Source organism: Dipteris shenzhenensis, chromosome 23 (genome assembly GCF_047967505.1).
Source record: "Dipteris shenzhenensis isolate YYH24624 ecotype China chromosome 23, Dip_SZ_1.0, whole genome shotgun sequence".
NCBI lineage: Eukaryota > Viridiplantae > Streptophyta > Polypodiopsida > Gleicheniales > Dipteridaceae > Dipteris > Dipteris shenzhenensis.
This window is the reverse complement of record NC_141618.1, coordinates 31,523,667-31,549,629: the sequence shown is the minus strand read 5'-3', so window position 1 is coordinate 31,549,629 and position 25,963 is coordinate 31,523,667. Positions and strand designations below refer to the sequence as shown.

General features: G+C 44.3%; 1 protein-coding gene across 1 annotated transcript; it reads left to right on the top strand.

Moving 5' to 3' along the window:
• The first annotated feature begins 11,888 nt into the window (after nucleotides 1–11,888).
• Nucleotides 11,889–14,693, top strand: LOC147887256 (pentatricopeptide repeat-containing protein At2g13600-like). Its single transcript, XM_087394676.1, has one exon. The coding sequence runs from the start codon at nucleotides 11,903–11,905 to the stop codon at nucleotides 14,033–14,035; it is 2,133 nt and encodes a 710-aa protein (XP_087250802.1). The 5' UTR covers nucleotides 11,889–11,902; the 3' UTR covers nucleotides 14,036–14,693.
• Nucleotides 14,694–25,963: the final 11,270 nt, after the last annotated feature.

Sequence of the window (25,963 nt, the reverse complement as noted above, 5' to 3'; positions counted from 1 at the left end):
GCTATGAATCCAAACCCTAGGAAAACATGAGTTTTAGTAGTTGTGAGAAGCAAAGATCCTTGTGGCAAAGGAATTAAAAGACTTTGAGAATGCTAACATCATCTAGAGTACTTCTAAGGACCATGCCAGCCACCACCTTCAACCTCCGAGTTCCATGTGCATGCCCCCACATTTCCTAGCCAACGACTTCACAATTTGCATGCCCATCGTCGCATTTATACCTCCAAGATCCAAACTTTGCTAATCCATCATCACATTTATATTTGCCTCACTACCTGTGCACTTACCCCATGCTTCCCGTCAAAATGGGCTGGCTGTCAACATGCGCCAGGTATCAACCATCCTTCTATTGTTGCACTTGGTCCGTATAGTCGATAACCTTTGAAGTCATGCTATCTGTACTTGTCACCCTGAACTACCTTGTCCCTTTTTGGGAGCCATGGTTATTGGAACAGTCCCTAGTGGATGAATACACATGGTTCTCATGTAAAGATGCACATGGGTCTCATGGATGGGCTCATATTATATTGAACAAGTGTGTAGAAGACAATAAAAACAATGTGGTTCCTAACCCAAAATGGTGGAACTGTTGGTCTCTATTTTAGAAGGCCTAAGAGAGCCTTATCTAAATTATTGAAATATAGGAATCAAACGTTTTATAGCAAAGTACAAAGGCCTCTTATATAGAGAGTTCCCTTTGACTAGTCAACATCTGTGGGATTCTCTGGTCCACATCTCTCCTTGTGGTGGATATCCTCAATCCACATCTCCACATCATGTAGTCCACGTCCTAGGGTGGCTACTTTAATTCTTTCCTATATCATACCTTAGCCTTTAATCTATGTGCTCATGGCACCACAACTCTCAACACCTCCCCTTGGTGCCATGATCCTTTGGCTACTGCAAGGTGGTCAGATGTGAGTTACGAAATCAAATCCTCCCCTAAGTGCTTTCATAGCTACTCTCAGGTGGTCAGGTTTGATTTACAAAATATAGTCAAGGTTTTTGTTTCTCAATACATTCCATTGATGTCGCCTTTTGGCTCATGGCTTGATGACGATGGCATTCGCTTCTTTGCTTAGTGTAGCTTCATGCATGATGCTTTGTTCTTCCATGTGCCTTCATGCTTTATGTGTGGATGCCATGTTTTGGGCTATGGTCATCTCATACACTTGCACCAAAGTAATAGAAGGGACGATGCAAGAAATGATTTGTTGTGGTGTGTGATCGCGACTGCTGCTATAGCTTGAGAGCTCGTGGAAGTAGCACTGCTCATGTGAGGGTGTTGATGGCATAGTAGATGTTGAAGGTGGAGAGCCAGCCACTACAGAGTTATTTGTAGACTTTGTAGGTGAGACTCAATGCTTAGTCATTGATGAAGGGTCAATGGTGGAGTCACACAGGATCTCATAAGCTTGTAGAAGCTCTTGTTGAATCTCTAACTAGACTCTCACACCTCTCATCTCTCAATGTAGAACATAGTGGAAACATGAACAGAAATCACTCAAGAACTCTCACAAAGTATTCTCAACTACATCTAATGGTAATCTAGACTTAGCTGAACTTGATACCATGACAAAGTGCGGATCGTACTTAGCCTAGTGCACACAAGATCAACGGAACTAAGGAGGATCAAAGCACAAATAATAAGACATGAGAGGAAGATAGCAAATCTATATCTCTTGCAATGCGTGTTTTCAACACTACATGATAGGCCTCTTATATAGAGAGTGCCCTTTGAATAGTCAACATCTGTGGGATCCTCTGGTCCACATCTCTCCTTGGATATCCTCAATCCACATCTCCACATCATGTAGTCCACATCCTAGGGTAGCTACTTTAATTCTTTCCTATCCCATACCTTAGCCTTTAATCTATGTGCTGATGGCCCCACAAGTCTCAACACCACTAACATACATTGAAGACATCATACAAAGGCAGCTTCAGATTGACACTCTGCTAGAATATTTTGATAGCTTTAGAGGATAAAATTAATTAGCCATAGAGGATTATGACCCATAGCAATCCCCCTTTAAATGAAGATTTTCTAACTGGCAGTTCTCCATGAACAGTAGAAGAATTTGGTAGATGACTGAATGGTTCTCACGAGTCTCTTCACCACAAGCAACCAAGATAGAATTCATCACAATCCATTTACACATTACGACAACTTCATCTTCACGAACTCTTCTCTCACTCTAAAGACCATGACACAAAGTCTCTACAAGCCAGGTATGGACCTCTCTCTCTCTCCCACCCTTGCCTTCTCTCTGTCTACCCACTTCTCCTTCAAACCCTTATTGCACAATTCTAGAACTCAAAACTCTCTCTCTCTCTCTCTCTCTCTCTCTCTCTCTCGTATCAAATTTAAATTCAAATTGACATTGAAATGGAAATTAAAATTTACATTTCAAGCTGAAGTTATATGAAAGGTCAAATTGAAATTCCGACTCCTTAGTTCATGGATAATTTGATACAACCCCCTCCTTCCCAGATAGAGAGAGAAACCTTATTGCTATCCATGCTGAATTCCAGCCTGGAGGGGGTGGAAAAGGAGGAGTATATGAAGGTCATTCATCAGTATCCAAAGTTGTTCATTACCTCACATGAAGAGATCAGAGGTTTCAGATGTGAGCCAATGCACATCGAGTTAAAAGAAGGTAGGAAACCTGTTTTTCAAAAGTTGAGAAGGATACATAGAGAGCTTTTACATGTATTAAGAGAGGAATTAAATAAGTTTCTCAAGGCAGGGCTGATCTACCCATTGGAGCACTCAAATTGGGGAACTCTAGTGGTAATTATTCCTAAGCACACAGGAGGATGGAGAGTATGCATTGATTACAAGCCTCTCAATGCAGTAACAAAAAGCAATCATTATCCTCTTCCTTTTATTGACGATATATTGGATAGAGTGGCAGGTTATGAAAAGTACGGTGTGTGTGATGGATACTATGGGTACCTCTAGATATCCATTGTAGAGGAAGCTCAAATCAACACCACATTTATCACACCCTGGGGTTGCTTTTGTTATAGAGTAGTACCATTTGGATTGAAGAATGCACCAGCATGGTATCAGGAGAACACAAAATGAGGTGTTCGCCCATTTCATTGATAAGTTTGTGAGAGAATTTCTAGATGATATATGTGTATATACTTCTAGAAGAGAGCATGCATTGAGGATGGATCAAGTGTTCCACAAAATGGATGATGCAGGAGGTCAATTCAATCCATGGAAGTGTCATTTGGGATGCTCCAAAGTGAAGTTACTGGGACATATAGTGTCTCAAAATGGCATTGAACATGATCCAAAGAAGGTGAAAGCACTTATCTTACTACCGGCTCCCTCAACATCTAAATAATTGCAGACTTTTGTGCATAAAGTCAAGTATATGACAAGGTTTATGCATTTGGTCTCTCAGTTGTTGTACCCTTTACAACAAGCTATGAAGGAAGAGCCTTTGCAATGGAATGAGGACTATGAAGTAGTATTCAACAAGGTGAAGGAAGTGTTGGGAGAGATTGCATGTGTAAAGGCTCTAGATTTCTCTCGGACCTTTTATGTAAACCCTTCTTTTGGTTCAGATGCCATGGGAGCTATCTTATTGCAGAGAGGAGAGGAGTCCCAATATCTGAGACCTGTGTATTATGCCAACAGACATAAGCAGAGAGAAAATATACAAAGACATTTTTTGTTTTGACTTGCTATACTTTATTGCCTCAGCTACTGGTCAATAATTCAACACTCTCTTGGAGTATGATAAAGTGGTTAGCTGAGCTACAAGAGTATAATTTCTCATTTTTGGTGGAGGATACTTCTAGAGCCACATTGGCAGATCTGTTGACATACAAAGAAGGCCCAATTATGGTGAAAGAAGTGGAGAAGAGAACAGACAAAGAGGATCATGTTGTCATTCTAGGAGCATTTGTCTTACATTTTGATGGCTCATACAAGAAGAGCTTACATCAGGCCAAACGAGGTTATGTGATCAGTGAGAGTGCTCTCAACGGAAGCAAGAACGGAAGAAGGAGAGAGAGAAACAGAGAGCCACACAAGTTTTGGTGGGTGCAGAACCACCCTAATCTTCTTTTTCATTCATTTATATATGTGTTTGAGTATTGTACATAACCGGGGTAAAGGCACAGTGACCTTTAACCCCCACAACCTCCCACTTAAAGGAAAATGTGCCTTTAAGGGAGAATAACCAGTGAGCATACTATCCAATGCCCATCAATACACGACAATACTTAAACCGCTGACTAGGTAGACTCTTCGTCAGCATATCTGCAGGGTTATCATCTGTATGAACCTTGACAAGCTCTATGCACTTGTCCTCAAGTACCTCCCTGATGAAGTGGTACCTGACCTCAATGTGTTTGGTCTTTGCATGAAAGACCGGATTCCGTGCTAGCTGAATAGCACTCATGGAATCACTATGCAATGTCGGTACACCTGTATGAATCCCCAAATCTCCCACTAGCCGATCAAGCCATATAGCCTCCTTGCAACCCTCTGTGGCTGCAACATACTCAGCCTCTGTGGTAGACAAAGCAACGCACTTCTGTGCACGAGACATCCACGACACTGCACCACCTGCAAAGGTGAACACATAACCAGAAGTGGATCTCCTACTATCCACATGCCCAGCATAGTCTGAATCTGTGTACCCAAGTACACGCATGTCTCCTTTACCAAAGCAAATGCACATCTCCTTGGTACCCTTCATGTACCTCATGATGCACTTAACTGCCTCCCAATGCCTCTTTCCTGGATTAGCCATATACCGGCTAACAACTCCCACTGCAAATGCAATGTCTGGTCTAGTAGCTATCATAGCATACATAAGACTCCCAACCGCTGATGCATAAGGAACCTTGGCCATCATGGCCCTCTCCTCTTCTAATTTGGGACTATCTGTATGACTCAGTTTCACATATGGAGGCAATGGAGTACTCACTGCCTTCCCCCACTCCATATTGAAACGCTGCAATACTTTTGTAACGTACTCTTTTTGTGAAAGCCAAAGGAGTTTCCTACTCCGATCACGCGTGATGCGCATACCAAGAATATGACCTGCAAGTCCCAAATCCTTCATATCAAAGGCCTCATGCAACTTGGCCTTTAATGCATCTAGCTCATAAGTATTCTTGCTAGCCAATAGCATATCATCCACATATAGTGCCAAGATTATCAGGCTATTATCCTTAGCCCTTTTAGTGTAGAGGCAGTGATCAATTTCACTCCTTCTAAAACCCTGGGACTGAATGAAAGCATCAAACTTCTGATACCATTCTCTAGGCGCTTGCTTAAGACCATAGAGACTCTTCTTTAGCTTGCAAACTAAATGCTCTTTGCCCTTTTCTTCAAAGCCTTCCGGTTGCGCCATGTAAATTTCCTCATGCAAATCCCCATGCAAGAAAGTTGTCTTGACATCCATCTGCATAAGCTCCATATCCTCTGCTGCCACTAGTCCAAGCATGCATCTAAGTGTGGTCATCTTCACAACCGGAGAGAATATCTCATCAAAGTCCACACCCTTCTCTTGCTTGAACCCTTTAGCAACCAAACGGGCCTTGTACCTAGGCACATCATCACCTGTGACCTTCATTTTGTAGACCCATTTACATGGCAATGCTTTCTTTCCATGTGGAAAAGAAACCAAGTCGCAAGTCTTATTCTTCATAAGTGAACTCATCTCTGATTGCATAGCATACTCCCACTTGCGTTGATCCTCACGCATCATAGCCTCTCTGTAGCAAGAAGGCTCCCTGCAATCAGTAAGCATCACATAGTCTACCCCTGGAACAAACCTATCAGGCAGTCTAGACACTCTAGATGATCTTCTCAAGGGCATTTCAGCTTGTTGTCCCACTTGCATATCACCCACATTTGGCTCATCATTTCCACCAATAGATGATCCATCATCTACCCTTGATTGTATATCTGTGGGAATACTTGGTGGTACCATTTCTTGCACATTTGGTGCATGGACAGCTTGCTGTCTATCAACATATGCAGGTGGATTCACATCCCGGAAAGTGATTCTCCTCATTTCCACATCCCTCATGGATGACTTATGCATCTTCTTCTCATTGAAGACTACATCATGGCTGCGTATGATCTTCTTTGCTTCTGGATCCCAGAGACGATAGCCCATCTCTCCACTTTCACCATAACCCAGAAAGATGCATTTCCTAGGCTTAGGATCTAGCTTCTTTCGAAGCTCTTTTGGCACATGTGCATATGCCTCACACCCAAATATATGCAAATGAGAGTAAGAGGGCTTCTTGCCACTCCATGCCTCTTCAGGAATACCACCATTCAAACTCTTACTAGGCGATCTATTGATCACATGCACTGTAGTCTTCATTGCCTCAGCCCAAAAACCACCAGAAAGACTTGCATTGGAAAGCATGCATTGCAACCTTTCTTGAATGGTACGATTCATCTTTTCTGCAACTAGATTTTGCTCTGGAGTACGAGGGGATGTGAGCTCCCTCTTAATCCCACGTGTATCACAAAAATGCTGAAAGTCATGAGAGAGATACTCTCCACCATTGTCAGTCCGTAGGCATTTAAGCGTTCTACCTGACTGATTCTCAACCAAGGCTAGCCATTTTTGAAATACCTGGAACACATCACTCTTCCGAGCTATAGCATAAGCCCACACTTTCCTAGTTGCATCATCAATGAATGTCACATAGTATTCAGCCTCGCCTAATGACCGTGTAGGCATGGGACCGCATTTATCTGAATGCACCAAATCAAGCATTTCAAACTCTTTCTTTCCCCTTCTTTTATGGGCTGATTTAGTCTGCTTCCCATAGAGACAGTGCTCACAAAATTCAAAATAAGAGAAACTCCAATGCGGTACATAACCCAAACGGCATAAGAGTTTCATTCCATTCTGGCTCATGTGCCCCAACCTACAATGCCACAAAGAAGTGCTTGGCTGCTCGGTTATTGCAACAACATGATCAAATACCCCTGATACATGTAAGGGATAAAAAGTCCCACACTTGGCACCCCTGGCCAAAAGCATAGATCCCTTTTGAATTTTCCAACTCTGAAAGCCAAAAGTGGTGTGAAAACCAGCATCATCTAGCTGACCCACTGAAATAAGACTCTTGGTCAGCTTAGGCACATGTCTCACATGTTTCAAAACAAATGCTGACCCATTTGCAAAAGAAAACTTTATGTAACCTGCTCCCACTATGTCACATGCATAGTCATTTCCAAGATGCACACAACCTGTCTTTCCACTGTCATAAGTGGAGAACCATTCCCTATAGGGAGTAACATGGAATGAAGCACCAGAATCCAAAATCCAATCTTGGGAATATGCATCATCTGAAGTGGTAAGCAGCTCTGCAGATAAACTAGACATGAAGAGAACATCATTGTCACTATCATGTGTGATTGCATTGATCTCCTCAATCTTCACTTTTCCTTTGTCCTCCCTTGGACTGATTTTATGGGCTGATTTAGTCTACTTCCCATAGAGACAATGCTCACAAAATTCAAAATCAGAGAAACTCAAATGCGGTACATAACCCAAACGGCATAAGAGTTTCATCCCATTTTGGCAAGCATATGGCCCAACCGGCAATGCCATAAAGAAGTGCTTGGCTACTCGGTTATTGCAACAACATGATCAAATACCCCTGATACATGTAAGGGATATAAAGTCCCACACTTGGCACCCTTGGCCAAAAGCATATAGCCCTTCTGAATTGTGCTACTCTAAAAGCCAAAAGTGGTGTGAAAACCAGCATCATCTAGCTGACCCACTGAAATAAGACTCTTGGTCAACTTAGGCACATGTCTCACATGTTTCAAAATAAATGCAGACCCATTTGCAAAAGAAAACTTTATGTCACCTGCTCCCACTATGTCACATGCATAGTCATTTCCAAGATGCACACAACCTATCTTTCCACTATCATAAGTGGAGAACCATTCCCTATGGGGAGTAACATGGAATGAAGCACCAGAATCCAAAATCCAATCCTGGGAATATGCATCATCTGAAGTGGTAAGCAACTCTGCAGATAAAGTAGACATGAAGAGAATATCATTGTCACTATCATGTGTGATTGCATTGATCTCCTCGATCTTCACTTTTCCTTTGTCCTCCCTTGGACTCTCTTCCTTTTTATTTGCACCCCAATTTGCATTCTTTTTCTTATCCTTTTGCTCTCTTTTCAGCTTGTAGCAATCCTTTTTCATATGGCCCTTCTTGCCACAATGGTAACACTCAATGTTTCGTGCCCTAGATTTGCTACGAGACTTCCCTCTTTCTTGGGACTTCCCCCTGAACTGTGATCTGCCCCTTTGCACATTTAAGGCTGCATCCTGCTTGTTGTCGTCCATAGACTTCCATCTAATCTCCTCGGCCAACAAGCTACCCACAACATCATCAAATTTTAGTACTCCACTAGGTGCAGAGTTACTAATAGCTGTACAGAAGGTATCCCATGAGGATGGCAATGAACACCCTTCATTTGCAGATCAAACAACCTCTTCATGAGGTAAACTTTATTAGAGGCAATTTCCTTTTCATAAGTGGCACACAGTTTCTTCCACAAATCTTCTGTAGTCTGCTCATTTACTACTGTGAAATAAACTGACTCTGCAAGATGAAGTCTATTAGTAGACTTTGCTAATGCATCCAACTCATTCCAATCATCCTTAGACATATTTGCAGGCTTAGCTTCAATCCCTGCTAAGGGTTTAATCTGCTTCTTTTGAATAAGCACATCCCTTATTTGTTCTTTCCACAAAGAAAAGTTTGTCCCATCAAACTTTTTAATGCTGAAAAAATCCTTTTCAGACGTGGAAGAGGATGCCATGATGCAAATGAAACAAAATCCCAAATGCTAGTGCCTGCAAGAGAGAATCACACCAAATACCAGGTGCACCTAAATGTGTATGCCACAATAGAGTGAAATATCACCAAACTCAAAGCTCAAAGCATCAAAAGATGCATCTGACTCATGTGCATATACTATGCATCCATATGAATCTGGCCCAAAAGAAAATGCCAATAAGTGCCAAATGACTCAAGCATAAACACCGTCCACTGGCATATGCATCAATAATATCTCATCCAAGAGAGCATAGCACTATCAATGCATCACCTGCAATGTGTCAAAGCTGTCCCTCAGCATAAAATAGCATCCATGTGCAAAGCGTCCATAAAAATAGCATCCCACAAGGCAATTTGGGCCTATCAGCGCATCCAATAAGGACCGCAATGCATCCAAATGGCCTATAAATCATCCACTGCAACCCAATGCATACCACGAATGAGCGCACACTGCTCAAACTACAACCAGAGTGATCTGCATAAGGTATGCTCAAGAAATCATAGTCCCACGGTAATGAGCGTTACTGAAAATAGAACCTGAGATGCCTCAAAACATGGGCGCCATTGCATAATCGGACTCAGCAAGAAAATCTGCAAATATCTCTCTTCTGCCAGAACTCCAAGATCCGAACTGATGAGTGAGAAATGGGAGTCAACACTTATCCGCTGCCATGTGGCATAAATCTAAGGTTTCAAAACCTTAGTATGAAAAATGCATAACAGAGAGATGAAATCGAATACACAGAGATTTATAACTCTGAAAATCCTCCACCGAATCGCGCAAGAACTAATAGGTAGGGGTTTTTGGGCGTTCGGAACGCAATGGGACAGACGGTTTTGGAAACCGTGGTCTCAATCACTGGGTCCAACACACGGATTGAAAAACGTTTTTGGAAACAGAGCTGTTTGTAAACTCCACCAGAGTGCGAATGATGAGCAACATAGAAGTTTTAGGACCTCCTGAGTCCACCAGAATGACAGATCTGCAAATGGTTGCTCCAAACTTGAGTTCCAACACTCGGGCAAAAAACGCAGGAACTAACACGGTGACTCAGAATGCCAATGAAATGATCCCAGATTCAAGAATGAAGGTGTTTTCAAGCTCCTGAAGTGAAGTGGACACCAAAAGCAAGCAATAGTTGCCTCTACAAGTCAATACGGAGTCTCTGTCATCGAACGGAACAGGGAAAAGCTCAAAAAAATGACTTTTTCTTTGAAAACTCTTAACAGGCTCTCAAAACCACTTCGTAAAGCCAAAGTGACTTTTCCAAAGGTTCCTCCAAGGTCTCTGCACACTCGGATGCAAGTAAAGTCACCCACAAAGCTTCCCACAAAGCTTCTCCTTCCTCCCACAAAGCTACTGAGCTTCCAGCATTCACGCACGCTCAGCTAGATCACTCGGGCTCTGATATTAGTTGAGAGTGCTCTCAACGGAAGCAAGAATGGAAGAAGGAGAGAGAGAAACAGAGAGCCACACAAGTTTTGGTGGGTGCAGAACCACCCTAATCTTCTTTTTCATTCATTTATATATGTGTTTGAGTATTGTACATAACCGGGGTAAAGGCACAGTGACCTTTAACCCCCACAATCAGTGATCTAGAGGGCAAGCTAGTTCAGAAGGAGGGAGTATGTCTAGAAGCTGGAAGCAATAATGAAGCAGAGTATGCATCACTATGTGAAGGGATGTAGGCTGCTGCTCTAAAACTGAGAATTCAAAAACTAATTATTAAGGGAGATTCGCTATGAGTGGGTGAAGCAAGTCCTGGGAATTTGGCAGGCAAAAAACCCAAAGTTGAGAGGGTATCTGGCCAAAGTTAGAAGGCTGCTGCATCAGTTTACAACATGGAATATTCAGCATGTGGCACATGAATTGGCTCAGGAAGTGAGTGGTCAAGACCTAGTGATAGAAAAACTTGAAGATCCGCTATATAGAGGGAGAGAATACCTGGCCCAGGTAGTAGATTTCTTACTCACTGGTCATTTGCCTCAGGAGCTTAAGAAGAGTGAGATGTATCACTTCATAAAAAGATGCAAACTGTATCTAATGATTGATGATGAGCTCTACATGAGTGGAGATGATCAGGTTATGAGGAGAGTGCCTTGGAGGGAAGAGATATATTACATACTGTCATCTAGTCATGAAGGAGCTTGTGGAGGACACTATATCTAGTCATGAAGAGATATATTACATAATGTCATCTAGTCATGAAGGAGCTTGTGGAGGACACTATGCATTTAAGATTACACTATAGAAGATATTTTTGGAGAGTTATGTGTGGCCTTCCATACAAAAAGATGTACAAAACTAGTGTAGACGATGCCATGAATGCCATGAATGCCTTCTATGTGATGCCTATTGACATTTAGGTAATATGCCAGTATCTTATCCATTCGCGAGACTTATTCTCAGCGCTAATATTCTCGACATTTATATTCTTGACGCTTATATTCTCAGTGCACAGGGAAGGGCCCGTTCCCTTGGATTATAACTCTTCAGGGAAGGAAGCGTGGCGCCTCCCCGTCCACACTGTGTGGTTATAATAATTATATATTATATATTATCACACATATTTTTAATTGCTCGTCCATTCCCAAATTTCTTGTTTTCAATCCGAATGCTTACAAGATTCCTCTCTTTGGATGCATGTTCTTGATGCGAGGATGCAACTTTATGCCTATGGTTGTAACAATATTGTATAGAGGACCAGGTATGAGCTCTTGTGAGCATCACCTTATTCATGTGTTTGTTGGGCTTCAACTTCCAAAATATGAAAATCACCAAGTCAGTAATAAATCACCACCACTGACATTTGCAGGTCCTAACGGATCCTGTGTCAGGTCTCATGGCTTTTTTTCCATAGAAAATCTCATAAAATGCTAGGATTCAAGTTCAATTTCGAGAAGGCGTCCAGTTTCCACGGTGGGACGGCCAGAGCTACATTTCCCAACGTGTTCCCTTACTATGACGAGCTCTCACTAGAACTACCGTCAATGGGTTGTGTGTCTGCACCATATGGCCTCCAGAGTTTGCTGCCATGGAGCTTGTCGTCTGCTGCCCATGCAGCTCTTCTTTTTCGTCTCTTTGGGCTTTTTTCCCTGACGACAGTCTTCCATCTCGAAGACGACTCCTCTCTAGATGCCGAAGATTCGATGCCATCCGCACTTTTTCTTGGGCCGGTGTTGCGAGAATCCAGCCTGAGCGATTCGCAGGCCTTGATCGCATGGCGATTATTTCATGTGCTTCTTCTAGACTTCAGCTTGAGAGGTATGACGGCCAGGCGTTGCTCCATTGTGCATTGGCCAACGCTTCACCGGTGAGTGATGGAGCGCCCACATGGACCAGCTTCATAGATACGTTGCCAATGAATCGTGCTTTCCTTAAAAGCAGCAAGGATTCACGGTCGCAGAAACGGAAACGCCACAGAGATTTCGAAGATCCTCGAAACAGCGACAATGAGGAGAACGAGGAACTTGGGCACGATCAGCTGCTGGAAAAACCAACAAACATTGCCGCTTTGGCCGCCCTTTTGCGTCGATGCGGTAGAGCAAAGGCATTGCTTGACGGTAAACATGTTCATGAGTATGTAAGCAAGTACGGGTATGATAACAATATTTACATAGCAAATTTTCTTGTTCTTATGTATGGCAATTGTGGGAGAATGCAAGACGCACAAACTGTCTTCGACAAAATTTTACGTCCAAATTCGTTCTCATGGAGTATTCTTATTAAATCTTATGCTCAGAATGGTAGTTTGGACGAAGCAAGGAACATGTTCAGCAAAATGCCTCACCGAGATGTAGTGTCTTGGAACACAATTATCGCAGCCTGTGCTCAGAATAGGCAGGGCAAGGAGGCTTTGGATTTTTATCGGCAGATGCAGCTTGAAGGTGTTGAGCCAAATAAGGTGACCTTCCTATGTGCTCTCGAGGCATGTGCCAACATTGCCACCCAGGAAGAGATCCAGGAGCTCTTAACTGCTGTTAGTCAAAGTAGATATAAGGAAGACATCGTAGTGGGGACTGCACTTGTCACTATGTTTGGTAAGTGTGGTAAGCTGGGCGATGCATGGCGTGTGTTTAAAAGAATGCCTCAGCGGGATGTGGTATGTTGGAATGCCATGATTGCAGCATGTGCCCAAAGTGGCCATGGGAAGGAGGCTTTGGATGTCTTTCGGCAATTACAAGTTGAAGGTGTGAAACCTACCCCAGTGACTGTTGTCTGTGCTCTCGAAGCATGTGCTAGCCTGACAGCTTTAGAAGAGGGTCATGAGGTCCATGCTGCTTCTGTTCACAATGGATATGAAGGAGATCTTATTGTTGGGAACGCCCTTGTAAATATGTATGGGAAGTGTGGAAGTCTGGTTAATGCCAGGAGTGTTTTTGGCAGACTGCCTCAGCAAAATGTGATCTCTTGGACGGCAATGATTGCAGCATGTGTTCAGGTGCAGCAAGCTGAGGAGGCTCTAAATGTATTTTGTCATATGCAGCTTCATGGCATCAAGCCAAATAAAATCACCTTTATCTGTGCCCTGGATGCATGTGCTGATCTGGCAGCCCTAGAAGAGGGATTGGAGATCCATGCTGCAGTTGCTGACACTACATATGAGCTAGATCTTGTGGTGGGAACAGCTCTTATCCATATGTATGGTAAATGTGGGCAGGTGCAAAATGCAAGGAGTGTATTTAGCAGAATGCCTCTGCAGGATGTGGTAGCTTGGAATGCCATGCTTACAGCATGTGCACAGAATGGCCATGGCGAGGAGGTTCTCGATCTGTTTCATCAGATGCAGTTTGACGGGGTTAAGCCGAATGATGTTACCTTCATCTGTGTTCTCACAGCATGCAGCCACATGGGGTGGGTTGATCGTGGAAGGCATTACTTTATGTCCATGTTTAGACTTTATGGCATACCACTCACAACAGAGCATTATGTTTGTATGGCCGACCTCCTTGGCCGTGCAGGACGTTTGGATGAGGCTGAGGAGTTGATCAGTAATGTACCATTTGAGAAATTTACTTCAGCATGGTCATGTTTGCTTGCTGCCTCTAAGATCCATGGCGATTTACAGCGGGGATTGCGTGCTGCAGAGCACTGTGCTGAATTAAACCCAATGGATGCAACACCTTATGTAATGCTTTCAAATATATATGCGGCAGTGAGCAGCTGAGTCCTATAGTGTTGTTGCCTGGGCTCTGAGACTATTTACAAAAGAAGCAGCCCCATTTGAAGATGTGTGATTTCATTATTCGGTACATGTGAGATTTTTCGTAAACAAGGCACACATGCAGACCTGCCTAGGTTTCCCACAACTGCAGCAATTCTTGCTGGGTTTTTTCTTGGTCATTTTGGATATCAGAACAAAGAAAGGGGGTGCTTAACGTCTTCGGATTTGGAAAAGCTACTTACTGCAGCTTAAATTGCTTGGTGGCTGAAGAAGATGGATGTGAAAATAAAGGTGTAAATGCCTACATTTCAAATAGATGCCGGAAAATATGTGACAGAAATGAAAGAGCCTTAAATACCAGGGGAGCATTTATGCTACAACTAGCCAGTTTGTGCATGTGCTGTCTTTTAACCTCCTTGAACAGGAGTTGAGGATGAAGTATAATTGCATAATGGTATGGCATCGAGACAGGCTACTACCAACTGTGTTGGGAAGCATTGTCAGGTCTGCTTGCAGCATTCCTTTATGAAACATAGATTATAATACTGTACAATCAAGTAGTAATCTTGCATGTGCCCCATACAGGCATCAAAGCAACGAGATTGATACAAACTTGTATCCATCGTTCCTGAATAAAAAAATATCACTTGGTAGAGAGTAAGAGGCCACATGTTTTGGATGTCAAAACTTCATTCTAATGTGCTCACAGTTATCCAATAGAGTAATGCATCAGCGTCATCCTCTACCAATGCTCTTGTGCATAGCTTCTCTTCTCAGCTAGTATTTCTCTATCGTCCAGTTTCAGCTCCTAGATCATGAACACCGATTCTTATCTTGCATACCATATGCATTCTATGTGTCATGTGCACGGATTGGTATCTGACATGTACCAGGTACACAGAACTAGCTCAGGTTAGCCTGGGGAGGCTTAGAGCTAGGCAGGCTTGATTCTCGGGTTGAGTGGCAAGGGTACGAACTATTTATAGGTCTTCGCTATTTTTGGCGCTCGGGGCCCGAGTCTATAAAAGGGGCCCAGGGGGTTCAGTTCTCAGTGTGCAGTTGGGAGCAAGTCACGTTCCCAGGTGCTAGGTCTGATCCTGGATTGAGTCGCGGACGCGCGCCTGCATCTTAGCGTAGCCCAGGGCCCAGTGGCAGATCCAGGGCTTCACAGCGCCACCTGGTGGTATGGGACACCAGGCTGGTTTGGATCTGATTGGGAGTTCGTGCCAGTAGCTCAGCTCGTGGCTCGGAGGAGACATCTTCTGATTCGGGATCACATCCCGTAGATGTCATGGTTGGGTGGTGAGCAGCCTGCTCAGATCTGACGTGGTGTGTGGTTGTTTTGCAGATCAGGGGTTTCAGGAGTGCTGGGACGTGTCAGTTGGTATTAGAGCCAGCTCCTGAGGTAGGAACTTCTGATGCGGGAATTTTTGACGAATTTTTTCCTCCAGGTATGCCCAAAATTCGAAATCTGTTGCTGCGTTTTCTGCTGGGTACCTGGGTTAGCAGGGGTGGACAGATAATAGGGAAAGGTAGAAGAAAGGAGGGAGAGATTTCGAGTTTCCTAAAGGAGCCTGTGAGAGTAGGCTGTAGGGAGCAGGAGAGAGAGCAGAGAAGTAGGAAAGTGAGGGAAAAGGGCTGCGAGGGAGGCGGAGAGGGGAGGCTTAGGGCAGTACGGAAACAGGCGGGTGCAAGGAGAGGCTCAAAGGGCAGCGAACAGGCTGCGATCAGCCTGCGTGGAGGGTGCTTTTTTCGAAAAAAGCACCCCCTCCAAAGTTGGGGGAGGTTGGCCTTTTTTGGAAGCAGGGCTTCCTAATAAGGCTGCCTTGCTCCCTATATAGATGGGGCAGGGTACCAGTCCACCCACAGCCTCGCAAAGTGCCTTGTAGCTGCCCCTCGAATTGCGTGCCTGCCTGCTTCAGCCCTGCATCAGCCTCAGCCTGTCAGCAAGCCTGCGCCAGCCCTGCAACAGCACCGTACAGCTGCGCCAGCCTGCGTCAGCAACCGTACGCTGCCTGCGTCAGCCATCGCCATCCGTACGGATCTGCGTCAGCTGCTGCGAACTCTGCCTGCGTCAGCACCTCCTGCATCGCACCTGTACCTGCAGATTGTACGGACGCCGTACAGCCACGTCAGCAACTGTACGGCCTCCGTCAGCACCTGTACGTTCTGTGTCAGCAGACCGTACAGCCACGTCAGCAGCACGTCTGCCGCAGGATTTTGCACGTGCATCCGGTAGCGGGTTCAGCGAGGTCTCAGGATTCGTGGGCTTCCGGTTCGCCAGTTTCCAGCATCTCTTTCTGTCGGCATCTCTTGGGACGGTTTTCCTTTGCTCCATTCTCCTTTGCGCTTCATTTCAGTCAGTTATCTCTCTGAGTTTATATTCAGATAAGATTTCAGTTATGTCTGATTCTGCAAATCCCGAGTTCACCATGGGAGAGCAGGATTTGGATTACACTCCTGTGGGAGAGGAGGATCAGGGTCTCTATGATGACCTGATAACAAAAAAGGCCTTCAGTGAATTTACGACTGCTCTAGATGGAAAATTCGAGCAGGTCAATGCTAATCAAACGGGGTTGACACAGCAACTCCAGGGGATTCAAGCAACTCTCACCCTTCTGGCTAGCACTGTGCAGGCACTCACGCATGTGGATGCCATGGCTTCAGTGCTAGGCCCGAATATAACTCCAGACTCTTTTCTGGGCGACCAAAAGTCTAGAACGAAGGAAGTAGTTGACACTTGGTTACACAAGTGGCAGGTACACTTTCAGTTCCACCCATACCCAGATGAGAAGAAGATCCAGCTTGCAGCGGGGTTCATGTCAGGTAAAGCATTGCTATGGTGGAAGGAACTCCAGCCTAAGCCTGATACTTGGACTGATTTTGAAGGGGTCTTCAGGAAGGAGTTCCTGAAGAAGGAGGATGATTACGATATCGTTGGCAAGCTCAAAGCCCTCGATATGTCAAAATTAAACTTGCCCTTTGAAGTTTATCTTCAAAGATTTCGGGATCTGCAAACCAGGGCCACTAAGATGGATCCAGTGACCTTGTTAGGTTTCTTCGTGGATGGTTTGCCAAATTCATATAAGTTGCAGATAAAGAACAACAAATGCACAACGTTGCAGGAGGCCATGACTTATGCGCGCATATACGATGATACCATGGTCGGTGCCAAAGCAACCACAGTTTCCGACACGAGTGGAAAGAACAAACGCAAGTTCTTTCAGCATACGATTGGTATTGGGGAGACGAAGTCTACGGACAACGCCTCCAAGAAAAACTTGACTCCAGCAAAGAATGGTAAAGCCCGTTTCCTTCGCACTCTGAGGCTCAAGAAAGAAGGACGATGCTTCTATTGCGAGGAGCGGGGCCACACAAAGAATGAGTGTCCCAAGCGTAAGAACCAAAAGTTGGTGCTTGGATCGAAGCTCCAGGCGGGTCCACGTACCGCAGCCAAGGGAGCGAACCAAGTTGCGATGACAGGTATTTCAGTAAATGTCATTACCTGCCCACTCTCTTGTAATTGTACTTTCAATACTTTGTTGTTTGGTTCCCATGATCTTTTCCGAGTTTATGGAGAAGTTATGAACCAACAGGTTCACATTCTCTTTGATCCGGGCAGCTCTCACAACTTTGTTAATTACAAATTTGTGCAGAAGATGGGGCTGTCCACAGTACCTATAGCGACCACACCTATGAGGTGCAGCTTCCAGCAGGGAAGCAGTTTTGGGATCGCAAGGTTGAAGCGCTTCCTATCCGGATTCAGGCCTACACGGGAGCTCTTACATGTTATGTTATGCATTTGGAGCATGTAGACTTGTTGATCGGAATAGAGTGGTTTAAAACCCACAATATTCAGATCGGATGGACGGAGCATACGCTTTCTTTTGTAGATAAGGACACCCAATTTTGTATTCAGTGTGATAAAATTCCCTCTTCTCAGGGGCCTATTGTATCTGCGATGCAGCTTCGGAATATATTAAACAATTCTCATTATGATGTCTATCAGTGTGTTTTGATTCCACTTTCTTCATTTGTTGTTTCTGTAATTAACAAAAATGAATTAAGTGTGTTTGAACACCGTGAATTGAGAATGTTGTTAGATAATTTTAAGGACGTATTCCCAGCTCAACTGGCGGAAGGTTTACCTCCAGAACGGGCAGTAGATCATCGCATAGACTTAGTCCCAGGGGCTCAACCTATCAATGTACCACCTTATAGGATGAGCCAGGTAGAGGAGGATGAGTTAGCTAGCCAGCTGCAGGATTACCTGAATATGGGCTATATTCGCCCAAGTAAATCACCTTGGGGTGCACCTGTCCTCTTAAGAAAGAAGAAAGATTCTTCCTGGAGAATGTGTATAGATTATAAACGATTAAATAAAGTGACAATTAAGAACCGCTATCCTTTACCTCGTTCCGATGATTTGATAGACCGTTTAACCGGAGCGAAGTATTTCACTAAGATTGATTTGTGTACGGGTTATCATCAAATCCGTATCTATGCTAAACACATAGATAGGACCGCATTCCGGACTAGGTATGGTCATTACGAGTTTCTCGTATTACCTTTTGGTTTGACCAATGCTCTTGCTACTTTTCAGCAGATGATGAACGATTTGTTCAGGGATTTTCTGGACAAATTTGTTGTAGTGTTCTTAGATGACATCTTGGTATATAGTCGAACGCTTGAGGATCACATAGGACACTTCCGCGTTGTCTTAGTTGTTCTAAGACAGCATAAGCTCTATGCCAAGATGAGTAAATGTGACTTCTTTATGAAGGAGATCATTTACTTAGGACACAAGATTTCTTCTGAAGGTATTAGCATTGATCTGGATCGTATCCAGAAGGTTTTAGAATGGCCTATCCCTCAGACTGTGAAACAACTTCGTTCTTTCCTAGGATTTACGGTATTTCTTCGAAAGTCTGTGCGTGATTATTCACATATCACGGCACCCCTGACAAACATATTGAAAGGTCGTGGACGCAGGTCTACTCAGCCGATTCCTTGGAATGATGCAATGAACAAGGCTTTTGAAACCTTGAAGCTTTCTATCAAGGAAGCACCCGTTCTTGCATTACCCGATCCTACCCGGCCTTATGTTTTAGAGGCCGATGCGAGTGATTATGCGATTGGGGCAGCTCTATTACAAGAGGGCAGACCTGTAGCTTTCGAGAGTAAGAAGCTAGACGACACTCAATATCGTTGGCCCACACTTGAGAAGGAACTTTATGCTGTAGTGTATGCTCTTAAGGTTTGGAGACACTACTTGTATGGTTCAAAGTTCCTTGTATTGACTGATCATCAGTCAATTAAGTATGTGTGTGATGGATCAGAATTGAGGGGAAGGAAAGCTAGATGGGCAGAATTAATGCAAGATTTTGATTTTGAAATACGTTATCGTAAGGGTTCGTTGAATAGTGTGGCGGATGCCTTAAGTCGAGTTAAGTTTGTAAATGCTCTGTCATTTACGGAAATATCCTCAGACCTATTTCAATCCTTGAGAGGGCTATACGCAATTGATAGTCATTTCAATTCTAATTGGCAGAGAGTCCAGGATGGGAGCTCCATGGTTGACCAAGACTCAGGGATTGTGCCACCTACGGTACAGGCGGCGGGAGGTCAGTGGATGATTAGGAACGGCTTGCTGTTCCGGAATGAAAAGATTTGTGTGCCAAATGTTTCGGACCTTAAATCCAAGATTCTCTGGGAGTGTCATGATGCTCCTAGTGCTGGACATTCGGGTATACATAGGACTCTGTCTCTTGTGAAGCATACCTTTTATTGGCCTAAGATGCGTGCATTTATTGAGAACTATGTAGTAGGTTGCCGGGTTTGTCAGGTTACTAAGGCAGAACGCCTTAGAAGCGCGGGTTTATTACAGCCATTACAGATTCCAAGTAATAAATGGGAAAGTATTTCCATGGATTTTATTACTGGTTTGCCTCGAACGCGCAAGGGTCATGACTCCATTTGGGTCATAGTCGACCGTTTGACAAAAATGGCTAGATTCTTACCTACTAGAACAACTATTTCAGCTGTTCAACTGGCTCACGAGTTTGTGGACCACTTGTTTAAGCTGTATGGTTTGCCATCTGACATAGTCAGTGACAGGGACTCAAAGTTTACAAGTAACTTTTGGACACTTGTATTTGAGAAGTTGGAAACTACTCTAAGTATGAGTTCCTCGGATCATGCACAATCCGATGGCAGTACAGAGAAGGTCAACCAGTTGGTTGAAGACATGCTTCGGGCATATGTATCTAAGAGACAGTCTTCATGGGAAGATTATCTACCTATGATAGAATTTGCTTACAACAGTGCAAAGCATTCTAGTACTGGTTACAGTCCTTTTATGCTTATGTACGGGTTTCAACCTAAGTCACCAGTTATGGTTGGATTAAAAGGAATTCAAAATGATGCTGCTAAGAACTTCTTGCTAGATATGCAGGAAATGTTGCAGTTTGCCAAGGAGTCTATTAGAAGTGCCCAAGATCGGGACAGATTTTATGCTAATAGACATCGTTCACCTAGAGAGTTCTCTGAAGGAACGATGGTATATTTGCGAATTCCGAAGGAATCCAAGAGCCTAAGTACTGGTTTGGTTCCGAAATTATCCCCCAGATACTGTGGCCCATTCAAGGTCATTAAAAGAATTGGACCAGTTGCATATCGACTAGAATTGCCTCCTGATGTTAAAGTACATCCAGTCTTTCATGTCAGTAGACTGAAAGAAGTCTTGGGTGCAGATGATCAACTTGTTTCTCCTCATGAGATTATAGAAGTTACAGATTTGACTTTTATTCCTCACGAACCTGAGTGTATTCTTGAATTTCGTGAAAGACAGATTCGTAATCGTACTATCACGGAATACAAGATTAAGTGGAAGGATCGTGTTGAGGAGGATGCAACATGGGAGACATTACAAAACCTCCAAAGAACATTTCCGGGTTTTTTAGCGAACTCAGGAGTGAGTTCTTAGAGGAGGGGGAGTATGTCATGTGCACGGTGTGTGGATAAAAGAGGAAAAATATTTTTCACTTGTTGCATGTTGCTGGGTGAGTGCATAGCTATGTACATAGCTAGTTGGTTGTGGAAATGAGCTGTGGGTAGCCTCATGATGGACTCCACACTGATGACATATTGTCTTGAGATGGAAGACGCTTCTACAGGGACTCTGGGAGATGATGGAAAGCAATATGAGCGCATCAGGCACTTGGGCTTCATGGACTCGCGGTTATATGTGGCAATCAAATAATAAAAATTCGCTTGAAGGATATGTGCAAAGGTGGAGTGCCTAAGGTTGGATAAGGTGCACTAATTGCCTTAGTGTAAAGTTTGAAGGGAAGGGGGAGAGTGGTGAAAAAGCAAAAGGTGACGTGGCCATAATCAAAAAAGCATGCATGCAGGTGGCTACGTGAGGAGGAAGAGCAAGCTTCTCGATGACAAGCTAGCAGGTACACGAGATGACAGCTTGCAGGAGAATTTCGGAAGGAGATCGTGACCCGTAGGGGAGCTCCGTGAACATGGGGAAGACTGTGGAAGCTAATCGAGGGGACTGGGGTCGCTATGATGTGGGGGGAGAGAGGTTGCTTAAGGAGAGGGGTGTGTGGAGAGATTCAGGGAGCTGGAGAAGGAGAACCGTGAAGGACCAGCAGGGTCGTAGGCACGGACCTCGTGTTGAAGGAAGGATTGCGTGAGCTTTGAAAGGAGCTGCTGCTGCTTGTCGAGGGGGTCGCAACGACTACAAGAGGGAGCCTGTGAGTTTCGAGAAGGGTGGTGGGCACCCGGAGGATCTCAGACGACAGAGCGAGAGAGCTTTTGGAGTGATGTCGCAATTACGGACTTCACGGGGAGTCTGGAGGAGTCGATGATGCCTCAGGGGGGTCTCTACGATGGAAGAAGGAGTTTGGAAGAGGGAGTCATTGCCTCATGGGAGCCTGAGGATCAGAAGGGTTCTTGCCGGGGGACGCACGTAATTACAGGAGGATTCGAGGTGACTTGATAGGAGCAGCTGGTAGCTCCTAGATGGTAGAATGGTCGCCACTACACGAGCGCTGAAGCTGAAGCGTGGAAGGACCTTCGTGATGACGAAGGGTAGCGGCTGTGAGATCTTGAAGAATCTTAGAAGGAGAAGCAATTGATGGTGGTTGGACGAGGATGGTCGTCGCTACAACTATCTTCGTGAATTTTCGGTGAGCAAGAGAGGTTCCTAGTGGATGGAAGGTCGTGTGAGCAGGAAGCTAAAACCGGAATGTGAAGGCATACGTACGTGATGAGATGTGGATTTTCGACTGCATGCTTGGCACAAATGGACTCCAAGTGCTCCGTGATGACGAGCTCTGTGGTGCGGGTGGCATTTACTGAAGACATCCAGAGATTTGGCTAGGTGTCATTACTGAAGGGGAGGAGTGCAGAAATAGGACAGAAGGTTGTGAGGTTTGTGTCCTTTGTAAGATGGAAAAGTGCAGGAAGCGGCTATACTTTATAGCCGGGTAGCGGATAGTTGCTTTTATAGGAAAGGAAGCTGTAGCAGTTGGTTGTTCATGGGATGCTAGAGCTTGGCGACACAGAAGGAGATGTTGTGGCGCAATTATGATCGCATGCTGGGTTACGAGTTGACGCTCTTGTTCAAGGCTTAGGAGACTTGGCTATGGAATCTCGACGACTGCAAGTTTGAAGTAGATGGACTTCGAAGGCTTTGTGATGATGAGTGAAGCCGCATTGCTGGGTATCTTCACGTGAACGAGAAAGGCATCGCAGATGTTGTGTGAGTACAGAAGAGGAGGTTGTAGTACTTGGTTGTGGTTGGGAGGTATATGGCGACGTGGTTATCGTGAAGGACACTCAGGCTGGGATCTGCTGGGTGGAAGTGAAGCATTACTAGTGCATGGGTTAGAAGAGCCATGGAAGAGATCAGTGAGTTTAGCATGCTAGGGAAGCTTCATGTGAAGAGGGGGTCTCTTCTTTAGAGAGTAGGAGAATAGCTATAAGGTAGCTATTATAGCTTGAAGGCAGAGATGAGTAAAGAATGGCATGTTGCATCATTATTGTTGCTTGTTGACGATCTTTGAGGAAATATAAAAGTTTTATGATTGTGGCCACTTTGTGGGTGATTGTCCAATGAGTTGTGGGATTGGATGCATTGTGTCTTCGTATGCTTTGTGAGTTTGAGCTCAATCAGTAAGAGCTTGTGTTGAGTTGTGTGGTCCACTGGGTTTTTGTTTGAGGTTGTCTGGCTCTGGAGAAAATGTATCCAAGAGTGAGTTGTATCAGGAGGATTATAGAGAGAAGGATGTTGAATGGATGCCTTTTGCCTTGTGATTGTGTTGTTCGGGTGTTTTAAACGTGGATGAGGGTGGCTGTGAAGGCGGGTTAGGCTCTACTCTTTTTGTCCATCCAACGGATTGGTATCTGACATGTACCAGGTACACAGAACTAGCTCAGGTTAGCCTGGGGAGGCTTAGAGCTAGGCAGGCTTGATTCACGGGTTGAGTGGCAAGGGTACGAACTATTTATAGGTCTTCGCTATTTTTGGCGCTCGGGGCCCGAGTCTATAAAAGGGGCCCAGGGGGTTCAGTTCTCAATGTGCAGTTGGGAGCAAGTCACGTTCCCAGGTGCTAGGTCTGATCCTGGATTGAGTCGCGGACGCGCGCTTGCATCTTAGCGTAGCCCAAGGCCCAGTGGCAGATCCAGGGCTTCACAGCGCCACCTGGTGGTATGGGACACCAGGCTGGTTTGGATCTGATTGGGAGTTCGTGCCAGTAGCTCAGCTCGTGGCTCGGAGGGGACATCTTCTGATTGGGGATCACATCCCGTAGATGTCATGGTTGGGTGGTGAGCAGCCTGCTCAGATCTGACGTGGTGTGTGGTTGTTTTGCAGATCAGGGGTTTCAGGAGTGCTGGGACGTGTCACTATGCTTCAAGATTCCATCTAGATGGTAGTTTTGTTCTCCATAAACAATCTTGGGATTAAACTCCTTTCTATAGCAGGCCATTAACTCCTTTCAATAGCAGGCCATTTTTCCTCAGTTCAGCTCATATATTTTATCTGTCATGGTCTGTTGCACTAGCCACTTTATTGTTAGTACTTCTTGTATGTCCTCTATATCCATTCTCCATTTCTCCAAACCATTTGAATAACTCCTCGTGGGATCATACCTCCCTTGTTGCTTCTAGAGCTTTGCCCATCTTTTTTACTTTGTTAATGTAATGAATAAATTGACAAAGTACTTCCCCTTCTAGAGAGAGCATTTCTACTTTGGCCAATAAGATTGGGTGAGGAGTACTTTGGCTGTCGATACCTTAGCGATGAACCTCTTTTGGATGGAGCTAATTCTTCCCCATCACCATGATAATTACTTTGGTCTTGTCTAGGTTCATCAGACCTTATAGAATTCACTGTGCGTTTAAGTGTCTTTGAAGATTAGACTTATGATCTTACCTTTGCAGGTAATACACCATCATCTCCATTAGCACTACAACCAGGGCATACCCCAGCTATTTGGATGCCTTCTCTTGCTTGTAACCTTACCCAATTTCCAAGCTGCTCTATGAATATCCCAAACAAAGTTGGGGGGATTGGAACAGCCCTATTTGGCCCTGATCTTATTAGAATAAGTTTCTTTTTCATCTCTTCTTAACCTAACGTGATTCATGCTGGCTCAGCCAAAACTTTTTCTTGTCATCTTAAAGTTGCTTCTCTTATATCCATAGGGACTTCCAAAAATGTCATTTTACCTATAGCTTTTGTCTTTGGCACCGTGTCAAATGCGTTCTTGAAATCCACAAAGCAACAGAAGAGATTTTCCTTGAGCTCTCTCTATCATCAACCTCACTGTAACTAAGAGATCTGCACATGTGGCATCCAAACTTGATGCACACAGAGCAGGCTCTCAAAATCCCCCAATTCTATCTTGGTACCCTGTCTCCTGGCTTGCAGGTGGGACAATGGACCGTAATTCCCCCCCCCCTCCCCAAATCGTCACACTAAGGGCCCTCAATGACCCTAGGATATATATAATCTCTCTGTTCCTTGTCAGAAGCTCTCAGGAACACCTTGGAGAGATGTGTGAAATTCAAGTCCTGATACCGACATATTGTTTTCCTCCACTTCTAACTCCTTGTAACTCAAGAATCAAGCCAGTACATAGGTACAACCATAGTCAATGGCACTGTCAAATGTCCTCATGAACAGGCCTAGGACAGCAAACAACTCAGGTACACACCAAACAACTTAGGTACGATCTCTAGGTGTGTAGTTCGGTGGTGACTCATGTATTGTGGGGATATCAAAAATTTCTTATGACTTCAAGATTTTGTGATTGAGCATACATCCAATTGTGGATGCAAGGCAAAATGCAAAGGGGTATGCATTTGCTTCCACCTTTATCTTCCAACTACAAAACAAGTTGTTTCTCCTTTGCTGCAGGCGCACGAATTCTTTTACCTGACATATTGCTTCTGACATTTTCCCATAAAGTTTACCCAAATGCTTGTAATTACCAGCCTTGGAAAATCAATATACTGTCACTTTTTCTTTTAACATTGGAATCTTACCTTCTCCATTTTTTGTAAAGATTCACCAGGCAGATGCTTTTCAGGCGCTTCTCCCACCACATACATCCTGAACCCCCCCTCTATATGGATTTTATCTTACATCCTTCTAAGGATTGCTTTCCTTGATTCCCAATGGACAGATGCTCTGGAATTCTAGTGCAGTCCACCAGTTGTCTCTTGCACAAGAAGAACCCTGCCCAGAAATCTTGCAATATTTGCAAATTTGAGGAAAAATGGCAGTCCTGGGAATGCAATTCATAGGGGATATAACTTAATTGAGACGCCCTTCCATTGCCATAGAATCAGAGATATCCTTGTCTCAGCAATTCTTTAGTGTCTGCTGGTGAACCTGCCATTACCACTAAATTG